Source organism: Arvicanthis niloticus, chromosome 1 (genome assembly GCF_011762505.2).
Source record: "Arvicanthis niloticus isolate mArvNil1 chromosome 1, mArvNil1.pat.X, whole genome shotgun sequence".
Taxonomy (NCBI): domain Eukaryota; kingdom Metazoa; phylum Chordata; class Mammalia; order Rodentia; family Muridae; genus Arvicanthis; species Arvicanthis niloticus.
In genome coordinates this window covers 80300471-80327812 of record NC_047658.1, presented here as the reverse complement: position 1 = coordinate 80327812, position 27342 = coordinate 80300471, and the positions used below count along the sequence as shown (strand labels likewise).

The 27342-nt window shown below is 47.4% G+C and overlaps 1 protein-coding gene across 1 annotated transcript in view; it reads right to left on the bottom strand.

Annotated features, from left to right (window-relative positions):
• Positions 1 to 426: 426 nt before the first annotated feature.
• The window catches only part of Parva (parvin alpha), a 151557-nt gene continuing 124641 nt past the window's right edge, over positions 427 to 27342 (bottom strand). The window contains exons 6-13 of the mRNA XM_034501865.2: positions 23795 to 23910; positions 18667 to 18725; positions 16258 to 16277; positions 15053 to 15114; positions 14506 to 14574; positions 11964 to 12065; positions 10803 to 10875; positions 427 to 3548 (exon numbers count right to left, since the gene is read on the bottom strand). Coding sequence (XP_034357756.1) covers positions 3472 to 3548; positions 10803 to 10875; positions 11964 to 12065; positions 14506 to 14574; positions 15053 to 15114; positions 16258 to 16277; positions 18667 to 18725; positions 23795 to 23910 — 578 coding nt within the window. The 3' untranslated portion in view covers positions 427 to 3471. The remainder of the gene's footprint in view (positions 3549 to 10802; positions 10876 to 11963; positions 12066 to 14505; positions 14575 to 15052; positions 15115 to 16257; positions 16278 to 18666; positions 18726 to 23794; positions 23911 to 27342) is intronic.

Sequence of the window (27342 nt, the reverse complement as noted above, 5' to 3'; positions counted from 1 at the left end):
CTGAGATAGAGGATGTTTAACACATATTAGATCCTGGGTCTAGACCCCAGATCAACAGCCACAAGAAAAAAATTACACACAATTTACCATTATATTCCAAAGGAAGATCTAGAAAAACTCCGTTTCAGGCACGAGATGCCTCTGATGATGTCTCTAGCACCTGTGGTGGGATTCTGCCTTTGTCCTATGGGCTGGGTTTCCTTCCTACCCCAAGCAGACCAGAGCTGCATGTCTGATGACTAAATCACTCAGATTCTCATTTTTAAAAACGTGCAAATCCTCTATGTGAAACAGTTTAGAAGATTTAACGCTTTTCACTTAATGTCTCACGGAAGATGATTTCTAAGACTTAGCACAACGGAAAACAACCCATAGGAGAGCATATATAACTTGTTATCTATATTGGAAGAAAACACACCAAAGATGTTGTATGTTTGTTCAGGCTTTATTTGCACAGTATATTTCTGGAATCATGCAGAAGAAATGGATCAAGACAGTCATCTCCATGGAGAGTGGAGACCGACAGGAAGAGGGGAGGCAGATACTTAGGGTTTTTAATCAGACATCCTTTTTGCTTGTTGAGTTACTTATGTATCAACTATTAAAAATAATGATGATTAACTGGGGTGGGGGAGACTCACCCTAACTGTGGTGGTACCGTTTCATAGGCTGGGGTCCCAAACTAAATAAAAAATCAGTAGGGTGAGCGCCAGCATTCACCTCTCTCTGCTTCCTGCCTGCATATGCAACGTGGCCAGCTACCTCACACTCCTGTGGCCATGCCTCTCCACTCTCCCCCTTCCCTGTACTCTCAATCTGTGAGCCAGAATGATTCTTGTCTTAGTTTCCTCTCTTTTTTTTTAGGAGATGAAGGCTAATTGATTACTTATAATGGCAAGGTCTCTTTCTGCTTCAAAACCACACTCATGTCGTAAGTATTTGGTTCTAGAATCTAAAGGGAAACACCCATCTCCACGAGATGACAGCTTTATAAAAAAAAAAACCAGACACAAGCTCTGGGATGCTGGGCTGAGGCAAAGACTTTAGTCACAATACTCAGTTGTGGGATACATTGACATGCTATTAAAGTTACCAAGGTCTGATATGGTTTCCTACTTGTGGAGAATACAAAACCCCAATGGAGGGCCCTTAGGAAGGGCAGTGTGTACTAATGGCTTGAATACCAGGGAGCATCAAGGCACAACCCCGACAGCAAAGTTCAAGTGGACAAGGGTCTCTTATTTCATTCTACTTCAGTGCTGCCTGCAGAGACCAAACAGCTATTAATCTCAGTTAACTAACAGGAATTTAAAAGAGCACGAGACCAACATGAATCCTAATGAAAAATACGGTATTTCATTAATTAATTATGCAAAATGTAATTCTGTTCTTATACATAGATCAATGGAAGACAGTGCATTGTCTTCACACCTTAGATGCCCACTGTGCTGAGTAACGATTCCTAGAACAGAACAGCCGGGGAGATGCACAGTGGATCTAAGGGTGCTGGGTTCTGAGCTGCCCTGGATGGTCAGTACAAAAAGAAGCAAGAACAGGCAGGGAATGCCGTGGACAACTGGAAGTCTAGCAAGCCACCTTAGTCCATTTCTGTTCGCATGTACAAAGTGTCCCCTGTGGGCTCATTTTGAACACTTGGTTCTCAGCTGGTGACACTGTTTTGAAAAATTATGAATCCTTTAGGAGGTGGAGCCTCATGGGAGGAGGGCCTTGGGCTTTGACAGCTCAGTCTCACTCCTTGTCTGTTCTCTTCTTGTTCTGACATGTGAAGTGAGGGGTCCTGACAATATGCTCTTCCTGCCATGGCTGCCATAACCTGCCCTCCATGATAGGCTGTGATGAGTCAAAATAATCCCTCTTTCCCGTAACTGTTTTCATCAGGTTATTTTGTTCCATTGAGAAATATAAGACAAGGAGAGACTAGGTAGTTACACACTTCTGGAGGAGGCAACCCAAGCTGGCATCTCCCTGTCATGAGTTCTGTGAAGACAGCGGTAGCATGGGTCATTATCCCAAGATATCCCATTAGCTTCTCAACTGAAGAGCACAAGGGTTAAGTACTGTACCTGCTGCTTTGTCTTTGGGGGGGTATCCCCTGCATGTTAAGCAATTAGTATCCAGCTCTCCCACCTCCATTTCTTGTTCCCTTAGCTCTGACCCTCCCTTTTCCCATCAGCCTCTTTGCTTTCTCTATAGGGCCTTGGGGCAGATTGGCACGCAAAACTCTATCCTTCAAAGCCAGGTTTGCATGAGGAGATACATGACCAGCAGCCCTCGAATCACAGGAGTGAGGAGACGACGCTGAGCTTCTGTTTAAATGACTGACATTTTCCACGCCTGGGAATTAGCCAGTAATTGCATGTGGGCAGACTTAGCCAGAATGGCCTAAATGACCAATTAGAAGGCAAAAAGGAGGTTCTTTCTTTCTTTTTTTTTTAAGTTCAAGGGTCCCTGTTGACGAGCCCTATTTCTCAGGCGATGCTCCAATGGGTCTGCACCCAGCTCTTTGCCATGTGCAAGCACACCCTACATTTGCCTAACGATAATGAATTGAGTACTTATTTTGCAGGAAAATATAGGGCACATCCATTACATGCAATCAAGCAAAAAGGCTGCGAAATGGGCACTCTATTAATTCCAAACAGAACCCTTCCCAAATGTCATCTTGTAACCAGAGCGTGGGCTTATTACCAATCTGAAGGAATTAAGGGTAATTTTCATTTGTACAAAGGATTTGAGGGATGAGGCTCCTGCCACACACAGTATTAATTGAGTTAAATTCAATTTGGCAATTTTACTGCAAATCACCCAGCCCTGACCTGGCCTGCCCTAGGGTGAGATCAGAGTGTCTCGTCTGTTAGAGGACGCAGGTGTATGCAGGTAAGGCTGGTCTGCACAAGCATGCATACATTTTGGGACACAAAGAGAATGGAATGCAGTTGACCAGTCATAAACCAGTAAGTTACCCAGAGGGCGAAAATACACGCTAATGGGTAGCAAACTTCCGCATCTCTGGGCTTCAGTTTCTTCATCTATAACAGGGAGGAATGATCTCCTTTAACGAGACACAAGCCTAATGAACTTGAGAGTGGTAGAGACTCTCCTTCCTTTATTGTGGGGACTAATTCTGATCTTTATTCCTATGTTCTGGGGGACCGTCTCTGGTCTGTGCTGATCCCCACAGCACATGCAGAAACATCTAGGGCCTGAATTTGGATAGAGACAATTTCCCAAGTCACTGCTGGTTCAGTCCCTAGAGCCTACAGATGTTATTAGCCCACTGGGTTAGTGGTCACTTCCTTACTGATTTTAATGTCCACTATTTCCGGGTGGTTGCTGGGCTTTTGGGAGAGGGTAGAACAAGAGACAGGAGTAAGCAGGGCAAGGCAGTTGGGAAGCTGGTCCAGATGGCCTTCATGAGAGTGGCTGGGCAGTAGGAGGCAGCCCAGGTCTTCACTCCACATTCCGGTACTTGGTGAAGAGGTTATATAGCACTCTCAGCGTGGACTTCAGGTCACAGTTGACAATGTCTGTGGAGAGACAAAATTCATCAGTGGCCTCCATGGGCCACGCACCCTAAAGTTGGCACTGATGGTTCCCCGCCATCTGCCACTCATCCTCATCTGCCCAGCTTGGTCCTCAGGTGTGACTCATGGCCCTCAGGGGCAGTCGGGGGTGGAAGGACAGGTAGGTATGCAGTGAGAACTCAGAGCAGGCAAGCAATAAGGGAAGAAGGGGCCAGGGATTAGGGTTTCAGTCCCATAGAAATAAGGCAGTCACCCCAGAGTGTGACTTCACCATGGACATAGCAGCTCCAGGTGAGAGGAGTGTTGGCCTTGGCTGTCCCATCTCATCTGCCCTTAAGGCTCTTCTCCCTAACCTTTGACTTCACCACAGTGCTAGCTGTGTTTGTGAAGAAGGGGACATGAGCTGAGTGTGATGGTGTATGCCTTTAATCCTATCACTTGGGAGGCAGAGGCAGGAGGATCTCTGAGTTTGAGTTGAAGAAGAAGAGAAGGATAAGAAGGAAGAACAGCAATACTTAGCCTATTCTGAGAGTAAGATGTAGGTCCCTTCAACAAGGCAGGCCCCTAGGGGGGCACAGGCCTGCACAGGGCAGAGGGAGGCCAGGAACTAACTTCCCTCTTCCTTACACACACTCATCCATCCACTTCCCATTCAGTCCCCTTTGTGGCTGCCCCTCTACTCTCTGTAGGCTCCTCCAACTTCTTCTCCTCTGTCTTTCCTCAGTGAGCTATTCTTTGAAGAACTAGAATAAACAAAGCAAAGAAAAAAAGGAATTCTGCTACCTAGGAATGAACACACATAGGCTATAAAATAAGGAACAGCAAACTCCTCTAAACACAGTGACTATGAAAGGTGGGGTAGCAGGTGGTACTAGTGAGAGTGTTGGGACAGCAGGTGCCTTTAGAGAGGGAAGGTGGGCAGGGACAGGATTGTGCTTTGAAAGGAAGGTCACAGGGCATGTGAGAAACTTGCATTCCTCTGACCCAGGTGGGGGCTACACCTCTGTTCCTGTGTCATTTTAAAGATAAAAACAGTATTTTAAAGTCTGAGTACGAAGGTCACACGAGGCTTGCAACCTAAGACAATAGCTGATATGGACTCCAAGATGGGAGAGATAGTAAAAGCCACTGGGGAGAAGGTGGAACTGTGACTAGGTACTGGATCACTGTTCCAAAGTTCCACCAAGACAGGCAGAGTGGAATGTCAGAGCCCCTGGTGGGTTGAGTTGGGGTTCCCTTGGCTATGAGGTTATTGAGGCTGTGGCTGCAGTCCTAATAGCCACATGCACTGAAGCCAGGATTCCAAGCACTAAATGGCTATAAACTGAGTCCTGAGCTGCAGATTGCATTAGAGTCCTCTCATCATGTCTGATTCTGGTATCCTGGTTGCAGACCAACCCTGCTTTACTCCAGCTGTGTCCAGATGCACACTTAAATCCCTTACTGATAGAGAATGGGCCACTAGGACATCTGGAGAGGCATGGAGCCCATTGCTTCCCTTTTGGGCCCCATTTCAGCCTTTGAGGCCCTGGCTGGTGTCAGGGCTCCATCAGCGCACTTCTGCTTGTGTGCTCCAAGTCCCACCCGAATCATCTTCCGGGTGCAGTTTTATGGAATCTGGGCTGATTAATGTTCTTCCTACTCATTCAGGGCTATGAAGATCTGGGCAAAGTGCTCACAGCACAGTGAACAGGAAGAAGTAGGAGGCTGTGGGTTGCACACTGGGGTAAACTCTGGAAAGGATTCTGAGAGTCTATCACTTTTCTTCTTCTATAACCTATGTTTGTATATGTACCTCCATATTTGTATGTGTTCCACATGTGTAAAGATACCCAGAGAGGCCAGAAGAGGGCATCGGATCCCCTGCAGATGAGTTATACATGCTTGTGCTGCCTGCTGTGGGTGCTGGGAACCAAACCCAGGACCTCTGGAAGAGCAGCAAGTGCTCTAAACCACTCAACTCAGTCTGTATACTAAAGCCAGCTGAGTTCTGAAATTGACAGGGAAAGCCAGTGTTCAACACAGGAAGATATTTGCACTGGCCATTTTATTTCAAATTTCACTGAGGTTTGATGTCTATCTCCACTGCCCCATGAGGTCCCAGTAGTCAACTTCTCTGAACCTGTTTTCTTACTGGTAAAACTGGGCAACAAATTTATGAAGAATGCCTAGAACACATTAAGGACACATTTAATAAAGCCTTGCTGTTCTCTCACCTTTGTTCATTAACAGAGCCATTACATATAGCTGTGCCAAGCACACACTGCACAATGGCAGAGGGCACTATTCACAGAGAAGAAGCCCTGCTTCCTTAGGTATTCTGAATTGATTCTCCATCCTTGTCACCACTACCAGAGATATATGCAGGGATAAAGGAGTGACTGCTTAGCTTATGTTCTTACCAAGGAAGTCAACTGCTGGCCTTCTATGCTGGCCCAGGGAGATTAGCAGAGACTGAGCTGTCTCAGCAGGGGGAAAGCTGTGGGTGCCTGGGAATATACAGACTCTTAGTGCTATATAAACAGAGTCCATCAAAGCTCCGGTTGAAAGAACTGTGAGATAAGAGATTCATACTCAGTGTGCCTGTGCGGGCTGGTCCAGGACCACTCTCTGGGAACATACAGTCAAGGCCAGGGATAAGGAGAACCAGGTCAGAGCCAAAGCAGCTCCAGGAGAAAACAGCTATGGGCCCAGGGAAAGGGTTCCTCAGCTCCTCTTCCTTCTCCTGGGAACCAGGGACTCCACATATTCAAGAACCAATCAAGTTGGGGATATTATGGGTATATTATTATTAGTATTACTACTACTACTACATTCATCTGTTTGTGGGTAGGATTGAAAATCAGAAGAAAACTTTAGGGAGTTGGTTCTCTCCTCCTACCACATGGGTTCCAGGAAAAGTCGGTTGTCCTGCCTAGCAGCAAGCACCTTTGTCTGCTGAGCCATCTTGCCAATCCTACTCCTTTAAAATTATATGTATGTGTGTGTGTGTGTGTATGTATGTATATATGTATTTATGTTTTTTGAGATGGGTTTCTTTGTGCAGCCTTGGCTGTTCTGGAACTAGCTCTGTAGACCAGCCTAGCCTCCAACTCACAGAGATCCACCAGAGGTCCACCAGCCTCTGCCTCCTGAATGCTGGGATTAAAGGTGCCATCACCACCCAGCATTTTTTTTAATAGAAAAATATCCAATAGTTTCAGGCTTCTGTGAGGAATCTCTGATTTTTTTTTTTTTTTTTTTTGCATAATGGTCAAATCAGTGTAACTAGTACACATATCAGTGGTTATTACCTTGTGTTGAGAACATTAAAAATTGTCTCACTGACTTACTCCCCCAAGCTTTTGATTTCTGTGATTTCACCTCCTTTGGATTCTGCACATGACAAAGATGACAGATATTTGCCTTTTGCATCTGGCTTATTTCACTTAAGATCACATCCTCCAAGCCTGAACATGTCACCAACAACAATTCAGCCTTTTTATGGCTGAATAGTGTTCCATCGTTCCTGTCTGCGTATCCACTGACAGCCACTTAGGTTGGTCCGTCTCCTGACTGCTATGACCCGAGCCGTAGTTCATGCACGTGTGTCTCTGACACACTCACTTCATCCTGTGGATGATCCCAGCAGTGAGATTGCGACATCACACAGAGTCTCCATTTATAATTTTCTGAAGCCCACTCCCTGCTGTTTTCCATGGTGGTGGTACTAATGGACAATGCCACCAATAACGTGTAAGGACTCTACCATGCTTCATCTTGGAGTTCTCTCTTGGCCTGTGGCCATGCATACTTGTGACTGGAGCTATGGGGCCATGGAGTATGCTAACTTCCTGTTCCTGTTGTAACAGATAATCTCAGATCTGGTGGCCTACAACACAGATTTGTCACTTCCCAGTTTTAGGTGTCAAAAGTCCCTAATCAGTCTCTCGGGATGCAATCAAGGTACTGGCTCATATGGCTCAGTCCAGAACTCCTCCTGCTTTTCTGTGCCACTGAGTCTGCCCATACGCCCTGGCTTACAGCCCACTTTCTAGTCAGCAGTGGCCAGGTCAGCCTTTCTCACACTCCATCACTCTGACATTCTTGCAGCTTGTCAGAATGGCTGTGATGATGTGGGGGCTCCTGGAATGGTCTGGAAGGATCTTCTCATCTCAAGATCACCAGTTCAATGTCTGCCAGGTTTTTTTTCCCCCCAAGGTAGTGTGTATAAATTAAAGAATAGGGTGGGGACTCTCATGCTCATGATATTTTGCTTGCCATGCAGGGTGTTAGCAATACCCAACAACCCCAAATGAAGACAGTTTTTCAACATGCTGTAGCCATTCACTCCTACCCCTGCGGTTTTCTATAGCTCCATGCCTTTGTGATGATCTGAATTTGAGGAAGCTGACTGTCTGCTCTGTACACTATAACAGGGCTATGGGGAAGGCAACGAAGGGCATCCTTCACAATTCTGGCCACAGACCAAGCCATGTTGAGCTGAGCAGGGGAACCACCCTTCCATCAGCTGGTGCTCACCTCACAGCCTGTCCCAGCCTGCAGACTCCCTGAGGTTTGCACATGCACCCCAATCTGCTGGCTGTGCTGTCCGAAGTTTGATCCTGACTGCAGTGGGCTTCTCCTGAGTCTCACTGGGAGCTCGTCCATAGTCATTGCTGAGTCCACTTGAATGGTGGGAATGGAGAGGCTTGTGCATTTGAAGATGCATACCCCTCAATAACAAACCAACAGCCTGATATCAAGATTCCCCGTTCTCATTTCTCCTCCTTGATTTTCCTTCCTTCCCCTCCCTTCCTCTTCTCCTTTCCTTTCTTCTCTCACCTACCTGGGATATTAAGCCCAGGTCCTATACAAGTGATCTTCTACTGAGCCTTCATTTTATATGTTAATTTGAGGCAGGAGGGCCGGCTCTCACTAAATTGCCCAGGTTGGGCTTGAATGGTCTCTGTAGCCCAGGCTAGCCTGGAATCACTCTCTAAATCCAAGGCCTTGAGCCTGAAATCCTCCTACCTCAGCCTCTCATGTTCTGAGGATTACAGTCCTGTGCCCTTAGGCTGGTTCCTCACCCGGTATTTCAGCCACTCCACTGGATGTGAATGTGATGCTCACCCTCAGCTTAAGTGTGCTAGAGCACCGAGAAGCTCTGAAGCCTGCTAGCAGAAGACTAAGATAGAATATGAGGGATTGCAGAGGTCTGAGGACTTCTGATCTCAGCATCTTGCCATGAGAAATGCCTCTGTCAAGGTGTTTTAATCTGGAGACATCTTCAGTGAACTTGCAACGCCTGCAGTGTAGACTAGGAAACCACATCCCAGTGGAGACTAGGAAACCACATCCCAGTGGAGACTAGGAAACCTCTCCTAGGAAGAAGCATGGAAGCCAGAGGGAACGCTGGGATCTGCTGCTCACGAAGTCCAGCCTCACAGAACACCACTTCAGCCCCCCTTCCCTTTACTAAAGCCTGGAAATTTTCTGCATGGGCACGATGCCCAGGGCAACAACAAATAAGATACATGTGTTTTTCCACTGACATCGCTTGAGAAGTTTCAGATTAAGTGAGTCAATAATCACATTTGAAACCTCATCTATATACCAAAACAGTCCTATAGATTGACACTGGGAAAGTTCTCCCTGTCCAGAGGGAAACAAAGGCCCAAACACCAACATATCAGGACAAGCCTTTCCAGCCTGCAGGCTGGACGTTTCCATGAAGCAGCTTAAGGAGCCAACCACAGAAAGTGAAGCTGGGGCTGGAGAGATGGCTCAGTCATTAGAGGCTCAAGACCCAGAGGACAAGAAATGAAGCTAGTGCACTCCATCAGGATGGAGAATCTGGCCTTGCCAGGGAGAGTGCTCCTGGGGAGCACTGTCACTCTAGAGCCCCCCCTCCCCCTTTAGAGGTAACCATGGACATGGGACAAGGTAGGAATTAAAGGGAATAAAGTGTTGAGCTTTATCAACTGTAGCTGATAGAATCTGGGTCTGTAGGAGTCACAAACTAAGATCCCTCTCCCTAGCTGGGCCTGTGGCTCATTCCTTCATCCTGGCACAGCTCTTGCCAGACCTTCTGTTATATTCTGACTATCCTTGGGTCAATCACACTGTTTCTTATGTACCCAGCCACACAGCCTCTATTGTACCCTGCCTCAACAACTCTCATGACTCTCATGCTATCTGGCCAGCTAATGACGCTTTCCTTCCTCTGGTTGGTGGCAGGAGCCTTGAGGGCAGGGGTGATCTTCTCTTTACTGTGTATGATGATATGAAGGGACCCAGACGGGCTAGATATAGGTACGGGCATCTTGTAGATGGAAGGCAGATCTTGGGTTGGAGGCAACAAAGCGACATGGCGTAGGAGCCACAACCTTTGCTTTTCGTGACAAGGAAGGTGCAAGCACAAGGCTCTGTGGATGGTCATCTCAGAGTTCCAACCTGACAGACATTACCTGCAGCCCAGTGTCTACTTGCTGGGACTGATTACATGGAAAACTGCAGCAAACATCAGCAAGAGTGTGTAGCAGGATAACGACTCACAGTGACATGCCTCGCACCCTCAGACGCACACATGCAGCCAAGCATAAGCACTCCGGGCATGCCTGAGCGGTGCCTTCTGTTTTGCTTTCCCTTGATCTCACACAGTCAACCTTCTGTATCCCCGGGCTCCACATGCAGGGGATTCAGACAATACCATGTAGAAAATAGTTTTTAAAATAGTTTTCAGGGCTAGGGAGATAGCCCAGTGGTTATGAGTGTTTGTTGCATAACCACTAGGACCTGAGTTCACATCCCCATTCCCAGCAATCTGTGAGTGCCCTTGCATGCTGTGTGAGGATTTCTGGGGCTTGCTGGTTGCCAGCCTCGCTGGGGAAAACAAACCAAAACAAACCCAGAGGTCCCAGGCTCAAGGAGAGACCATGCCTCAAAGAAATAAGGTGGAAAGCGACAGAGGACACACGTTGTTCTGCTCTGGCCTCTGTGTGCATACAGGTACACATGCACACGCACGCACATGTGCGCACACTCAGTGACAGTGACACACAGAGAGAGAGACAGATGGGGAAAGAGAGACAGAGGGAGATAGGAGGAAAGGGAGAAATACAGAGAGACAGAGAGCCTCCATCTGTACTGAACAGGTCCCTGGAGGGGTTTAGAACAAACTGCCCATATATATGGAGAGATTACTATATTTGTCACTCAGACCCCACAGATGAATTTCCCACTCCACTGTCACAAACCCAGGGAAGGACAAAGTACCTTCTGGCCGAGGTTTAGGCTTTTCCAGCCCTCCATCTTGCATGAGCTCAAAGGCAAAGGAGACATTCAGGACCTGGCAAGACAGATACACTGGATATGTCATTGCATACCTTCTGGACCCCAAGACCCTAGGACCCTAGGATCCTATGATTCTAGGACCCCAGGATCTGTCCCTGGAGATCTTAGGAGCCTTACATCATAGCTGTAGGCCTGAGGCTGAGCTATCTCTGCCTACAGAAATGTGCTGGTTGTGCTGAGAGCGGCTATGATGATCTTAGCCACTACCATAGGGGCTCTTTCCATCCCACTCCATCCCTGCATCAGTTGTCAGGACTCCAAACTCAGGATAACAGTGCATTCATTTGCCTGGGTCAGATGGCAAGGCATGTTCAAGGGAACCTCCACCCCGAGCCAAATGCCCTTTCCTAGTCAAGCAGGATAACCGTGGCCTCTGAGGGGATGCAGAGTCAAGCTAGCCCAAACCAAAACCAAGTCACTCAGTTCTTAAAAGGGCTAGAGACATAGCTCAGCTCAATTTATAACCTCTGTCTCTGTCTGTCTCTCTGTCTCTCTCTCCTGCAATTCCAGTATTTAGGAAGCTAAGGCATGAGTACTGTAAGTTCCAGGCTAGTCTGGACTACAGTATCACCTCATATCAAATGGCTCCCCTCCCCCAAACAGAGAAGAATCAGGATTGGAAAGATGGCTCATCAGTTAAGAGGGCCTAAGTTTCGTTCATAGCACCCACGTGGTTCACAACTGCCAGCTCCAAGCATTCAGTGCCGTTTTCTGGCCTCCATAGGACCAAAACACACAGCACATAGACACAGATACATTGCAGAAAAAGAACCAGCCTGGCCATGGGCCTCTGTGCTAACGTCCAGGAACTACCTTCCCTGTCATCTCTGACAGAGACAAGGCTGGCTGTGTATCCACAGAAGCTCAGGGTTAGGGAGGCAGGGATAAACAAAGGGCAAGGAACAGTGTTCAAGATGCCCAGTGTCTGCAGGTGGCTCATGCCAAGCCCAGCTGTTACTAGAGAGGCTCCATCTCCAACCAGCAAAGGCCTGCCCAGGGGGCCGCATCCATCTCTTCCTACACAGGCCCAGTACAGGTGGGCTGAAGGTGGGCTATGGATTCCCCAAGGCCCCTCCCCCTTACCTTCTGTTCAAAGCTGTCCGGGGTCAGGAAGAAGCTGTGCAGGGGTACAAAGTAGCCCTCCAGGAGCCCCATGAGCAGTACCAGGTAGACCCCATCTGCAAACTGCATGGAGAGCCAGGTGTCAGCATGTGCTTCCTTCATCAGTCTGGCATCAATCCACCCAAGGCCGCCTCAGAGGGCAGGCTAATGGTGAGAGAGAGTCACAAGGGGCAAGGGGGGGGGGTGTGGGCTCCACAGGGGAGGCAATTCGGAAGCTGCCCCATGTGTTAGTCCCCAGCTAATCTTGTGAAATGGACATCAAACTGATATACCCCACTTTACAGGCAAGAAAAGTAAGGTGCAGGGGGAAGGCTACCCTGCCTACTGGAAGGGACACCACTGCATGGAGTTGTCAGGTGGAATGACAGATGATGGGCAAGGAGAGCGACCTGAGGGCCTTGGAGTTACTTTCACTGTTGGTATGGAGAACATGGTGGCATCACCCAGGCCTGGCTTGTGTGTCCCTCCAGGCCTGGTTTCTGTGTCCCTTCTTCAGAATTCCACTACTAATGCCTTTGCTATCTGGAGAACGACAAAGCAATTGGTATTCTTTGCTGACTGGACAGAACTCTCTTAAGGACCACAGAAAGAGCCTTGAGGTCTGGACTGGGGTTGGGAAACTGAGCCAAAGGACCAGACTCTTGGGCTAAGAGCAGAGTGCTTTGTTCAACGGAGGCGAGCTGTGTGTCCCTGGGTGATCGGGGCAGTGATGGCCTGGGTTGAGTGAATTTTGGAAGGATTCAGTGTTCAAAGGTGAACATAGATGTCTCAGTCAGATGCTTATCTGATATCCTAGCACCCCTCAGAGGATGCTGGGCCACCACATGTCTGTTGACCACAGATGCTAGAGTTTGCAAGTCACACTTCCTGCTGCTGCCCTATAAGGGAATGGAAGGAACTGGCAGCTAGTGTCTGGGTCTAGAGCATCTTCATTAAACTTCCTAGAGCGACACAGAAGACAGTGGACTCAGGCCCAGCTGGAACTGGGGTAGTCCTCCATATTTTCCTGGGTCACTTTCAGGCAGGTGTGGTCTGGCATCCTGTCCCACCTGGGTGGGTCCTGCAGAGAAGAGCTTAGAATCTCTATGGAGATTCAGAGCCCTCTGTAGTGAGGCAAGAAGCAAGCCTGATCTGGCTATGGCTGGAGTAGGCTAAGGTGGAGTGCAACCTGTCTATGAGACAGGAGGGCTAGGTGACTCTGCTCAGAGGGAGAGACAGATGGTGGCTCCCCATCTGCTGGGTCTGCAGACTAGGTGGGAATGAGGTGGGCCTGTGGACAGATGCCGGAGTGCCAAGAAGCATCCTCTCACAGAGCAGCCCTGGCTCTGAGTCACAGGGAAGTTCCAGAGATCATTCTAGCTGCTGTTCTAGCACTGTTCCAGATTGCCCCAGAGTTTAGACACACAAGAAGACAGCTCTACAAACGGCAGGAGGTGCTCACACTTGGGTGCAAGTCAGGCAGCTGAGGTTCACTCAGACTGAGAGGATAGGGAAGTTGGGGTGTACAAATTATAGCTTAGCTATTAAGTACTAAAGTACAAATGACTGTAGCAGGTTCTAGCTAGAGCCCAGTAGAGAGAGACTACCTTGGTCTCTTTTACCACTATAGTGGGGCTAATAAGACAAATGCCAGAAACGGTGTCTCCTAAGGAGGGCTGGAGTGGACAGTGAACAGTCTGGATGGCCTACAGGGAATTTTCTTGGTACGTTTCAAAATCATCAATGCCAGCCTGAAGGGAGGAGGGGCTTACAATGCACTAGCTGAGGAGCTACTGGCAGTTGATGGCTGCTGGAGGGAGGACAGTTAGATTTCTTCCAAGGTGTGACTCTTTGGTAAGTTGCCTCTGGTCTAGTGAATGGTCCTACACCCATGTGCATATAGACAGCTCTAACTGGACTCGGTAGGTTATTTATAAAAAAAAAGAAGAGGAGGATATAAAATTGGGAGAACGGTGGGGGCATCTGGAAAGAGCTGGGATGAGGGAGTAGGGATGGATATGATCTAAATATATTATATACACATATGAAATTATTAAAGAACAAGGCAACAACAAAAACCCACTGATGTCCTTCCAAGAATGGATGAGTGTTAAAGAGGGGCTGAGAGGATAGAATAGACAATTAAACACAGGGCAGGTGCCAGGAGGGTGGTGACTGTCCTCTAACCATGACACAAACCCATTGCTCCAAACCAGACAATATCACTTCAAGATCCCCCTCTAAACAGACGAGTATAGGGCCCCAGTGCTAAAACTGCCTGCATTTCATCAGTGGACAGTGGTGATCTAAGACTATACTTGTTCAGAGGGAGATATTCAGAGGTGGAGAGAGTGATCTTGGCCATGTGTCATATGTCACATATAGAGTAAACAGAATCCTTTCCCAAAACATTTCTAAAATCAGCTGGGGGAAAGATTCCCATCTGGTTCATCTCTCTGAGAAGAATACATCTCACATATCATCCCTCTGTTGGAAAGCTTTGGGTCCTAGAGCTGTCACCCACCTGCGTCTCCAGTTCTGTGACCTCCAAGTTCAGTTTATTCAGATGCTTGTTCACGAATGTGATGAGGGTCTGAAAGAGAAATGCAAAGGTACCAAGGTAGAGATCTCCACACGTGAAAGCACCCTGGGGCCACAGGGAGAGGTTAGGCAGCCCACACGATATACAGGGTTTTAGCTGAAAGGAACAGGGGAGCCCTGAGAGACAGGATGACAGGTGGACTATCTGATTTGGGGTCAGTGGGGGCAGAAGGGGAATTAAGAAGAGGGCAAGACACAGAATGACCCCCTGGGTCCCTCTTGTTGATCCCTGCTTTGGTACTGCCTCCTGTGCCCAGGGAGAGGAAGGGTTCTGTAGGAGGGGCAGAGAAAGTTTGAGTCAGTATGTGCAGGAAGATAGGGTAGGCATCCTGCTGGGAGAAGATGGGTCCTGGATGACTAACCAGTGTTGAAGAGAGGGAAAAACGTCCAGGACACCCCACAGGCAAGCTGGGATTTCTGCACACACTGTGGGGTCCTATGACTTCTGCCTCTAGACATCATAGACCTACCTTCTTCACCACATTGAGCTTGTCTGGTGCATGGTCAAACAGCGTGTCAAAGGCATCACGCTCTGAAATGGAAACACACACCATGCAGGAAAGCATGGAGTTAACTGGCTACCATGGGGAATCACTGGCTGATCTTTACCAGGGCTCTTGTCTGTGTGTCCATCAGGTAACATATTTCTAAGCAGGCTGACCTGGGCTTGGTCCTTTCTCCTCACTTCTATCTCACCATATCCCAATGCAGGCATGGCTCTAAAGTGTTTCTGACATCTCTAGTCATTAATTATTTAAATACCAAACTGTTTTGGCTAATTTTCAAGACAATTATCCTAGTAGGAGCAGAGCTGAGGGGACAGGAGTCCAGTGCCTTCCAGGACAGAACAAGAGTCTCTCTTTGGGGGTTCCAAGTCTGTCAACCCTTCTTTGCCTCAGTTTCCCCTTCTACAAAACATCATCTGGAAGATAAGCTTTCCTCAGGTGCATGGTAGGTATGAAAGACATGTGTTCTATAGATTTCAACATTGTTCTCCCAATGCAGTTTTAAGTAGAATAAAAATATTTCATGAGGTAAGTAAGTATGAGGCTGGCAGAACATAGCCAAACCATGCTCCTGGCAGGGGATTTTCTTGATGTGGTGCCAGATTCTTAGACCCAGAGGTGATCTAGTAGAAGGGCATGAGGGCAGGGGTGGGGAAATGTTTCCAGATGCAAGCTGGCTTGGGGAGGGTCTGTGACCCAAAGCCAGCCTTTTGAGAACTGATGGGCCTTTAAGCTAAGACTGCTAGGAAGGGGTGTGTGTGTGTCTTTGTGTGTTTTGTCTATTTCTCTGTGTGTGCATGCACATGTGTGTGTTTATATGTTACATACATACAGAGAGAGAGAATATCTTTGACCCCTGAAGACTACAAACAAGCCTAAAGTTCTGAGAGATTGGGTCTGTGATGGGGACTAAAAGGGAGCAAGCAGGGGACTGCCTCCCAAGTGTATTCAAACGTTCAAACGTGTCTTCCTAAACTTCCATGCCAGGCACAGGGTAAGTCTGCCCTGCTGAGGCCAGATCTATGTTGATGAGTGAGTGTTCTTCTTATCACTAAGCTGACCTTCCCCACTTGGCCAGTGTGTCCCCAGCTGGAACAGACACACATTAGACAACAGAACCAACTAGCTTCACTGAGGCCACAGAAGCCAGACCAGCTCAGGACACTCACCATGCCTTCCGGAAAGGGCCCTGGAAGAAAAAGAGAAAGAATTCACTTATGTGGTAGGTTTGAGTTTGGGGTCGGCCTGGGCTACTTGAGACCTTGTCTCCAAAAACAAACAACATAGAGAACACGTTGCTGGCCTTGGGATGGTACCCTTTCCTGTGAGGACTGCACCTTCCCTAGTTGCTGTCAACCTGGTCTTGGTCAAGTTCAAAAAGCTACCTTCTCTGGCACTTGGTCCCGTGCTGTCCCCAATTACTCCTAGAGACTCTTATGCCATGTTCAGGAAGATTGCTGGTATCACTGCAAGATCTACCACAGTGATGTTTAAGTGCTCATTCTTCCCTGACGCCTCGTCAGGAGAGCTGAGCAACCTTCGAGAAGTTTCACCGACTGGGTTCTGTGGCTGACTGCCTGCAGGTCAGCTTTGTCTTGCTCCTGGCCATCCTGTGATGCTCCCAAGTGACACTTGTCACTGCTCCAGGACAGTGTCTCAGAGAGGACAGAAACCAGAACTTCACTTATCAGCAAAAAACCAGTCATGTCCTAAGAGCATAAGCACCAGAGACAGGTCAGAGGACACACCCGTTTTAGATGCTGTGTGACTTCAGGCAAGCTCTTGAAACTCTCTGGTCTCTGGATCTTTTAATTTCTAAAATGAAAATAATGGGTGCTCAGAGCATTCGGCATCTAGAAAGATTTTATTATAATTTCTAGTGCACCATGAATGTCCTAAATATTAAAACAAATATTGCAGTTTGTGTGTGCATGCATGTGTGTGTGTGTGCATGTGCGTATGCGTGTGTGTGTGTGTGTGTAAAAGTCAGAGGACAACTTGCAGGAATTGGTTTTTTCCTTCTACCATGTGGATCCTGGGGAATTGAACTTGGAAGCAAGCACCTTTGCCTGAGCCTTCTTGCTGGTCTCAATCTTGTCTTAGTACATTTCTGGCTCTTAGGAATTTTAGGATATACTTGATTCATTTGCACACCTAACACTAACTCCATGACTATTTGTGTGTGGTTTTCCTACACAGAATGGTGAAGCTGTAGAGGCCAGCTACATGGACTAGCCTTTGGCTTCCTTCATAGCCCGGGGGGGGGGGGGGGCACCCCTGCTGCACCAGAATACAGAAAAGACCTGCACAAACTGTACTGGGCTGTACAGTATGTATGTATGAAGGCTTCACCCATGTTTTTTTGTGGCAGAGAAATGGGGACCATAAAACCCTAATGCACAGCTGAAAAGACTACTAGAATCTTAACTGTCTCCATGCCCCAAGTCCAGCAGTTTCTCCCAGGACACTCCCCTGTTTGGTCTGTTCTTTTTTCCAGAAGATGAGACAGTGGGTACAAAGCATCCCTCATGGGATGGGAGATCCAGGTAGGACAGTGAAGCTGGACCTGAGACAGCTTTGCCTCTTAACCCTAAAAGTCATGCCAAAGGCATTTGGCATCCTGCCAGCCATGTGACTATTGGTGACTAGAACGGGATCTGGGAGAGATGGGGAGGCTTCATGATGGGGTCTCGACAAGTCATATAACAGGCACAGTGGGAAGGACCATTCTCTACCTCTACACTCCCAGGCCCTTTTGAGATCACTATGGTCGCCATAGCATCTGACTCATGTTGCTCTTGGTTGGAGAGTGCTCAAGTGGAAACCAGAGGCCAACATCTAGTGCATTTTACTTTAGTTTTGAGACAGGGTTTCTCATTGTATCTGGACCTTGCTGATTTGGCTGGGCTGGTTGGCCAGTGAGTCCCAGGAGCCTCCTGTCTCTGCCTTCCCAGTAGTGGGATAAGAGGTGCACACATCCTTTAGCTTGAATGCTGGGGATCTGAACTCAGGTTCTCAGGCATGTTTATGTGGCAAGCACTTTGTCAATGGAACCATCTTCCCACCCTCATGGCAAACCTTTCTATTTCCTCATCTTTAAAATTCTAAAAACAAATAAGATAATTGAACCAAACCAAAACTCAAAAGACATCTGTAAAGTAGAGAGTGCTTTCTGGGTCATGGCATGTGACCAAATAAATCAGGTTCAATAAGGGGGGGGGGGGGAGGTCGGTCATCTTTTTGAAGATTGGCCTCATCTACCACATGATGATTTCATGCTGGTTGGCTTTTGGTGGCGGCTGGGGTGGGGTGGGGTACTTTTTCCTGGAGTGCCACAAAATTAGAAATTTTCAATCATGGCTAATTCTTCTCTCCCTGTTTCCCCACCCAAGGCTGTACCTTAAGCAGCAAGAGGCATATTTTGAATGCATGGAAAAGGCTAAGCTATAATCATCGGCTGCAGCTTAATCCCTCCTGCAATCCCAATAAATGAAAACTAAATATCAGCAAATGGGTGAATTTCAGAGAAACATCTGTGTTCCATTACAGACTCGCTGGCAACAATGGTGTTGACATACTCTGTGTTACCAGTTATTTCCTCTTGGATTTGTCGAGACTGGAGGATCCCTTCTCGCTTCTAAAATGGAGAAGAGAGAAGAACAAAACAGGCTTTAGCAATACAGAAACACTGGTTGGCATTCCTGACATGGAGAAGGTTATTGGTGTTTCGTTTAAGATTCAAGATGATAAGATTCAAGGGAAATGCACCGATTTGGGGGCATCTGGCTGCATGCACCATCATGGTGGAGTGCAATTGGTGTTTAGTCCAAACAAGCAGGCAGATTCCTGGATGGTGAGGCCTGCCTTTCTTTATTGAAGATTTGCGAGAAGTCAGCTGCTCGCCTCAGGGAGTGAGGCAAACTGAATGGAAATGAAGACTGGGTGTGTCTGCCTCCAGCTGGGGCCCCGCAGGGCGGCCACTGCTAGCAGCAGAACTGAGCAGTGGGAGCAGCCAGCGGGGCGGAGGTGTGGAAGGCAGCTTGGAGAATCCGGAGGTATAGAGGACTTTTAGTTTACTTTGCTTCTTACCCAATAACCATGGCACTCTTTTAATTTTCTGAATATTTAAAATTTATTCTTTGATAATTTCACACATGTATACAGTGTACCATGATCCTATCCACTCTTTCCATCAACCTTGGACCGTTTCAATACTTCCCACCCTAACCTTTATGTCTATGTATAGGCCACTGACCCCATCACTATTGCCTATGTGCACACGCATGTGAGGCCATCCATGGGAACATGGGTAACCTACCAGAGGTCATGGGCCCCTCAAAGAAAAATGCCTCCCCTTCTCTTAGCAGCCATCACTGGTCAGGAGCTCCTTAGTGAAGGATGGAGCTGTATGAGGCCCCGTGTCAGCCAAGCTGAAATGCTGACTGGCTTGACCTTATGAAGGCAGACACAGCTGTCATGAGAGTCATGCGTGCAGGGACCACACCACAGAAGCCAGCATTATACAGCACAATACTCATCCTCTGGCCCTTCGACTCTTTGCCTGCTCTTGGATGACATTCCTTGAGCCTTGCGAGGATTAGTATAGACATCTCATTTAGGGTGGAACACTGACCAGTTATGAATCGCTCTGCACTGACTGCTGCCCATGGCAGAAAGAAGTTTATAGAAGCAAGGTTGAGAGCAAGCACTTGTCTGTGGAGTGAATCACTGGCACAGTTTTGCTGAGTCAAAGGGTGACATTCTCAGGTCCCTCTATCTTGGGTCCCTGTAGCTCCAGCAGGCTCCTCTTGGTGCTGCCATGGGGACTGTGAGTGATCATCGTACATGCTACTCACTGAGAAAAGCAACCACTTTGAGCCTTGTCCAGCCAATTTCTTTCCTCCTTTTCCTCCTCTTCCTCCTCCCTCTTCCCTCTTCCTTTTCCTCTTCCTTCTCCCATTCTTCCTCCTCCTCCTCTCCCTCCTCTTCCTTCCTCTTCTTTCTCTGTTCTTTTCAAAGACAGGGGCTCATGTAGTCCAGGTTGGCCTTCAATATTATGTGGACTTCCAGCTAGATGGTCAGATATATTTTTCAAGGGGAGGAAACTCTGAGGACAGGTGGACCCTGGGGAGGGGTCGTTCTAGGGGGAGGTGGCTGCTATTAGTTTCTGGGAAGGTCCTCCTGGGGGTGGTGGTGGTTGGAGAGTTGAACATGGAGCCAATGAAGGAGCACAAGGGTCCCTTAGAACCTTCGGATGGATGCCAGGAGAAAGGCTCACTACCAGGCCCCTCTGCAGCCAGCAGCAGACCCTTGCAGGACAGTCTGGGCATCATATAAAGGCTGTCAGAGCAACTGTCCCAAAGCCAAAATGAATGTTAAGAAGGGGCCTCTGAGCCAGGGTATGGTGGCGCACATTTAATCCCAGCACATTGGAAGCTAAAGCAGGAAGACTGAGGGTTTGGGTCGAGCTTGGACTACAGAGTGAAACCTTATCTCAGTCCAACCCCCTCCCCATCAAATAAAGGAGGGACCTCAGTTTGGGAGGATCACCTATGCCTTCTGGAGCCTTCCTCCCAAACTTCCAGAAACAATAGACACAGACAATACCACCCTGGGGAACCCTTTTGCAGAAGGAAAGGCAGAGTCCCTGGATTAGAGGAGAAAGGGACAATCAAGGTGGAAGAGAAAGTGGATGTGAAAAGGGACAGGTTGGTGTGGGGGATCAAGATTTGTTCAAAATTCAGTTTTGAAATATGCCCAATTTTCACATGGGGCTCATCGAATCCTTGTCTCGGGAGGCCACAGTCAGACAGAAACTCTGACTTTCCAGTTCATACACTGTAAAAAAACAAAAACAACAACAACAACAAAAACCACTCTTCTGTAGCTGGGAAGGAAGTGGGTGTTACTTCCCACCCAAGATAGGTTAGAGCACCTATCTCTACTGCCTGGGGAGATCGCTCCTCAGCTTAAGGTCTCACTTTCTCTAGGTTTGTTTTTGTTTTAAAACAGGGCCTCACTATGTAGCCCAGGCTGACCTGGAATTTATTTAGATAGTCTAGACTAGCCTCAAACTCACAGCAATCCTCCTGCCTTGTCCTTCTAGGTTGTACACTATTACACCGGGTATTTTCTGTCAGTTCTGAATCCTGCTTCTGAGCCTCTTCTCTTGATAAAGCTAATGATCACTCTGTAACCCCTAACGCACGCACACACGCACGCACACATACACAGCACTTGTATAACCCTTTTCCCATGCCCTCACCCTAACAAAAGTCCCTGCAGCAGGAATTAAACCCCACACTGCTCCTGATGGCTGATAATAGAGCTCAAAATAAGGTCTGAGATGCGAGCTTGCAGGGACCACTGTTTCAAAATAGCAGTCTCCCACCAACTCTGCTGCTCACATCTTTTTTTTTTTTTTTTCTTTTGTCTCTAGTAAAGCAACAGGTAAGTTTTGTTATTTCTGTTGAAGAGCTGTTTATCTTACCTGGTCAGAAAGACAACTAAAATATTCAATAAACTGACAGACAGAGCACTGTGACATGTAAGTCACAGAAGGAAAGTAGTTGTCGATGTGAAAGCCTGGCTTACCCAGGACCATCTCTGCCAGCAGTGGAGGAGCTATGCCTGAACTGAATGACCACATGTAGAGTTGGGAATAACCCAGGACTCCCAGTGCCTGTGTCAGCTGGTCACCCAAGTACTCTGCATTAACTGTAGGGCTTAGGTGGTTTTTGTTTGTTTTAACCTATGTTAGAATGCTTTAGGTTCGGAGCAAAATTAAGAAGAAGGACTGGGAATCTCCCTTGTTTTCCACCCCGGCACCCGATACTGTCTCATCTACTGTTTGCACCCTGCAGCAGAGGGATACACTGTTCATAACTGAGGTGACCGCACTGAGCCATCAGTCACCCTTGAGAGGCCACAGTTACTACTGGGGTCTGCTTTTGGTGTTGTGCCTTTTATGGCTTTAGGCTGTGTATCCCAGAGCAGTCTAACTGACCTCAAAATCCTCTGTGCGCCACCATCCACCATCCACCCCTCTCTTCCCCATGGTAGCGTTTCAAAACACAAAATGAACTTGCGTGTTATTGGCTGGCAAGGATAACAAAGCAGAGATGGTGTGGGCTCTTTAAGAAGACACTTGTTCCAGGATGCTCTGGACTGGCCACAAAATGCTGGGCACAAAGGCAGAGCTCAACGGCAAGGATTCTGAGGACCTGTCTATCAGCCACACTTAAGGGTCTGAACCACACAGCTCAGCCCAGTCAAGGACAGTCCTCTGCCTGTCTGTGTCATCTTGTCTCCTTGAAGGCAGCACCAACGCGCCCTGTTCCTATTATAGCTTTATGATGCTTTGTGGAGTTGAGTGCCAGTCGGTGTGGAAGAAAGACTTTCTCATTAGGGCAGGAGTGATCGTTGCTTCGGAGCACAATTGTCGACTGCTCCCCTCCAGTTACCATCTGACCTCAGCTCAGCTCAAAGCTCTTTTGTCCTGTAAACAGGCCTGACCTGATCTGGCACAGTTAACCGGCCCAAAAGCTTTTTCTTACTAACTGAAGGCAGGGCTGCTTCCTGTTGTCTGCAGCAGAACCCTGGACGCCCAGGGGATTGTGTGCAGCCAGAGCGCACCCTTTCAATGCATATTTATATGGAAAAAAACAAAAAACACTAGAGATAAGCAAGCGCAACGATGACCTTTTGTTTAAATGGGCATGAAGTTGGAAAACAAAATTGCATTTGAGTATTTAACTGTGTCAGGAGCAGAGTAATCTAGCCATGGGAGAGATCGCACTTTCGTTGTGGAGATGAGGTGACCATATGTGAAGGAAAACTCCATCTAACAGTCTGAACTTGAGGACCTAGCTGGGCTTTGCTTGGGGACTGAGAAGCAGCAGCAATAAAGGGTACAAACATGCATGCACACACACATACACATCCCTGAACACACAACACTCCCTCCCTATATATGAACTTACGCACGTACATACACACATACTTTTACCCCCTCCACATGCTTGAACACACACATTCCCTTACACACACACACACACACACACTCCCTTTCACGTGCACATATTTCTTCATACACACAATTAAACACATACATATACACATACATATCCTCACTCACTGATACGTACTCAAACATACACATGCTTGAACACACTCTTCACATACACACACATATGGTTGAACACATACTACCTCACATGCACACACAATTGAACATACACTACACACACAAACACACACACACTCTCTCTAGAATATGCATTCCTTCACACACAATGCTTGTATGACACTCGACCAAAACCATGATTTTCCAAAGCCTGTCCAAAGAATGTGCATGACACATACAAACACCTTTCTTCATGCTCAACTCTACACACCTCATGAACAAATACACTATACACTTTCAGCCATACGTTGCACAGAGACTCTTCCAGCAAATTCATGTAAAGCCCAGACACACACTCACACAAAGCTACACTACACATAAGGCCACACTCTTTCATTCTCTTCAGGGTTACTGAGCGGAAGGCAGCAGGTGCTGGATACCTCCCAGCACACAGCACAACAAAGTCCACTGAGCCTTGACCCAGCTGTCCTTGTAATCATCTACTCAACATGCTTTGACTCTTGCTCAGCTCAGCCTCTGTGACTTAAGGGTGCACATGAATAGGATAGCATGCATCTTACCTGGACCACAACCACTTGGATGGAAACATGGTCTGGGAGTCGGATTGGTGCCCGGAAATACTGAGACAGAGCAACCAGCAGGTGGAGGATGGCAACCAGGTTCTTGGCATGAACAGCTGAAATGCAAGATCAGAAAATGAGAATCTTCAGATTCTAGGCAGGATAGGTATCTGTTGAGATTATAGCAGTACCTTCCTCAGTGTCTCCTGTTGTACCCTAAGCATCAGAGAATCCCCTCAACACCACCTGTTCCCCCTACCCCAACCCTCTCAACTTATGGCCATGCTCGATAGGTTCCTTCCTGGGTGCTATGATTGGTAGATTTCCAACATAGCATCTCTACCCCACTTGAGGTTCCCCAGGAGCAATGACTGAGTCTGCAGCTCAGAGAACTCTCTCTACCCAGGCCCCATTCTCATCCCGCATCTACTCCCTGCCCACCTGTCAGGGAACAGAACACTGGATTGGTACCACATCCAGTGTCGAAGGCTGTTCACAAACCTTTCTTTAATCAAGAGATACCAAGTCAGAAGCCCTGGGTCTCTTCCTCTGTCCAGAGTCAACTTCTCTAGAAGAACCGTGAGAACCACCCAAAAAGTTTGGCTGCTCATGCCTTAAAAGTTGGGTGTAGTCTACATTCCCAAGCAAACCCAAGTGTCTTCCACAGTTGCCACACCCTGTGCCCATACTAACACTCTTATGCTGCTGAAGGCTAGGACCTTCTGGTTGTAGCTTTCTAAGTAGATGGGCTACATACTGACTCATGAGGCTCACAGTCAGGCAGACTAGAACTTGAATGTGACTTTGTTATCTGTTTACTGGTTATAGCCTTGGGCAGGGGCTACTCTGACCACTGAGACTTTACCATTTCGGATGACAGTTTCCAGGTGGGCATATACACTGTAAAGACTTCCAACATTAACAAAGGCAGAGCCCCTGGGACACTGCAGGTGGCCAGGAATGACTGGTATTTTTTATTATAACTTATGAGAAAGTCCCTGGCACAGAGGCAATCGGGGCATGCCAACCCTCTCTCTTCCTGTCTCATAAAAGGGCAGACTCTTCAGGCTCTTGCCTACCTATGCAGTCCTACTAGCTTCATGGCTCTTCATTACAGGGACATTTAAGGGAAAATCCAGAGTACCATGTGTGTATGTCACCCTCATAGGGTTGTCAGGGTGTCATCTGTCTTCCCTGGGTCAAAAAGTCTGCTTTAGAAGTTTTGAGAAGCCACCATTTAAGAAAATGATTCGGCCTGTCCCTTGACATCATTAGTACCATCCCTCATCGTGTCTGTTCCACATGCAGTGTCTCCTCATGGCCAGTGGTGGCGCAACATGATCCCAAGCAGCACACCTGGCTTTCCAGAACATTCAGATCTGGAAAGTGCTGTGCACTGACTCTGACCTCCAGTGACCACCTACAAAATGGCTCCTGGTTGGGACTGGGCCACTAACATGGCACTGTCATGAAGATAGAACCAAACCAGGGTTTGCTCTTCCAGTCAGGGTTATTCTGTCATCCCCATGTTGGATCCTGGGGGCTGTAAGCACACTTGAGGCCTTCTTTTAAACTTGATGTAGGAAAAGTTCAGGTCAGCCAAGTCCTTATTGCCTGGTGTTCCTGTATATCACCTTGGTAAGTGACATCCAAGGTATCAGACAGATGTCAGATCCTTTCAACAAAAGCTGTGTCCTCCTCCAGGGGATGTTTTTCAGAAGAGATAATTCCATTTAGACATACAGAGAATGTGGACAAGGATGTTAGCCTCTGTGTCACACATCAGCATCAAAAGCAAAACCCTGGGAAACTCCCATACCCAGGAGGAGCATGGTGTAGATCAGGGGCCTCCAAGTTTGCTTTTGTTGTTGAGAGACAACAAAACCACACAGGTCTCACCGTGTAGTTCTGTGGCTCTAGAGCATTCTACGTAGCCCAGCCTGGCCTTGAACTTGCTGTCCTACTACCCTAGGCTCTTGAAGCTTTTTTCTCCCAAAAAACTCATTTTAATTTTTTTCTTGATTAATTGTATAGGGGGCATACCCTATACATGGCACATACGTGGAGATCAAGGGATAACTTTTTCAGGTTGAATATCACCTTCCATCATGTGGTAGGTTCTGGGGATTGAACTCAGATTGTCAAGTTTGGTGGCAAACACCTTTACCTGTTGAGCCATTTCACTGGCCCCTGAGGTTATTTTTTATTTTTTCCCCATTTCCTCTCCCCCTCCTAAGCAGAGAAACCCTCTGGTCTAAAAGCCAATAGCAGAGACTGTGAAAGGAAGACAAGACAATGAAGGCCTTCAAGTCTTAACTGTGGCCCAGCCATTTCTGCTTCTTTTCTTCCAGCTGTGTTTGAGTTTCTCCTACTCCTGAGCCTAGACCGAGCATATGCACCAATCACGGCCTTTCAAAACTATGATATAGCCACATAACAGAACCCTTGCACACAAAGAAAAGCATAGTCAAGACGATGTCAGCTAAGTTTTAGCATGCATTAATTGAAGGGGAACTCCACAGACACAAGACAAGACCATGAACCATGCACATCTATATGCACATACATGCAGGTGTACATACACACACACACACACACACACACACACACATGTGTATAAACATGTACTTGTGATCAGCACTTGAAAAGGGATATAAAACCATTTTGGGTTCTGTGATGAAACCTTGAGCTGAGTCATCCTGTCTTGATCAAGACATGAACTATTGCTTAGCCAGCATCTCCACACCCTGGATGCAACTCCTCTGCTAGTCACCTGGTGGTCATATCCAGCATCAGGCTGCCTCAGTAGTATCATGGCTGTTATTGTACTTAATGATGTCCCCAGGGCATGAGAACAGTGAGGCTGGCAATGCAGACATGCTGAAGTGAAGGCATGAAGGGCTGCCTTTTAAGTTAAAGGGAGAGAAGTCAATAATAGAGAAAAACCTGAGTACTGAGACTCCGATAGCTATAGTAAGAATGCATATTCTATTTAATTGTGAGGAAGAATATTTGTGCTAGTTTAAAAATTAGATTTATTTATTTACTCCATGCGTGTGGATGTTTTGCCTGCCTGCATGTCTGTCTGCCCACAATGTGTGTGCCTGGTATCTACAGACACCCCAGGAGGATATCAGATTTCCTGTTGCTGGGGTTACAGATGGTTATGAGATTGCCATGTGGGTGCTGGGAACTGAACCCAGTCCTTCAAAAGAGCAGCTCTTAACTGCTGAGCCATCTCTCCAGCCCTTCATGTTAATTTTGTTAAGGGACAAGTGTGGTGGTCATTGTGTGTGATAAATGTGTTGTCAGGCTAGGAAAGGCATTAATAGCGGCAGGAACACAAAAACAAACCTGTAGACCAATAGGAGAGTGTAGAACACCAGGAAATAAACACACATGGCTACAGTCACCTGGTTTTCAAAAGGAATGTAAAAAGCATACACTGGAGAAAAAAAAAAATGCCTCTTTAACATATGGTGCTGGGAAAGCCGAATAGCCAACCCCTTGTAAAAGCATGAAACTAGATCTGTATCTCTCACCTTGAG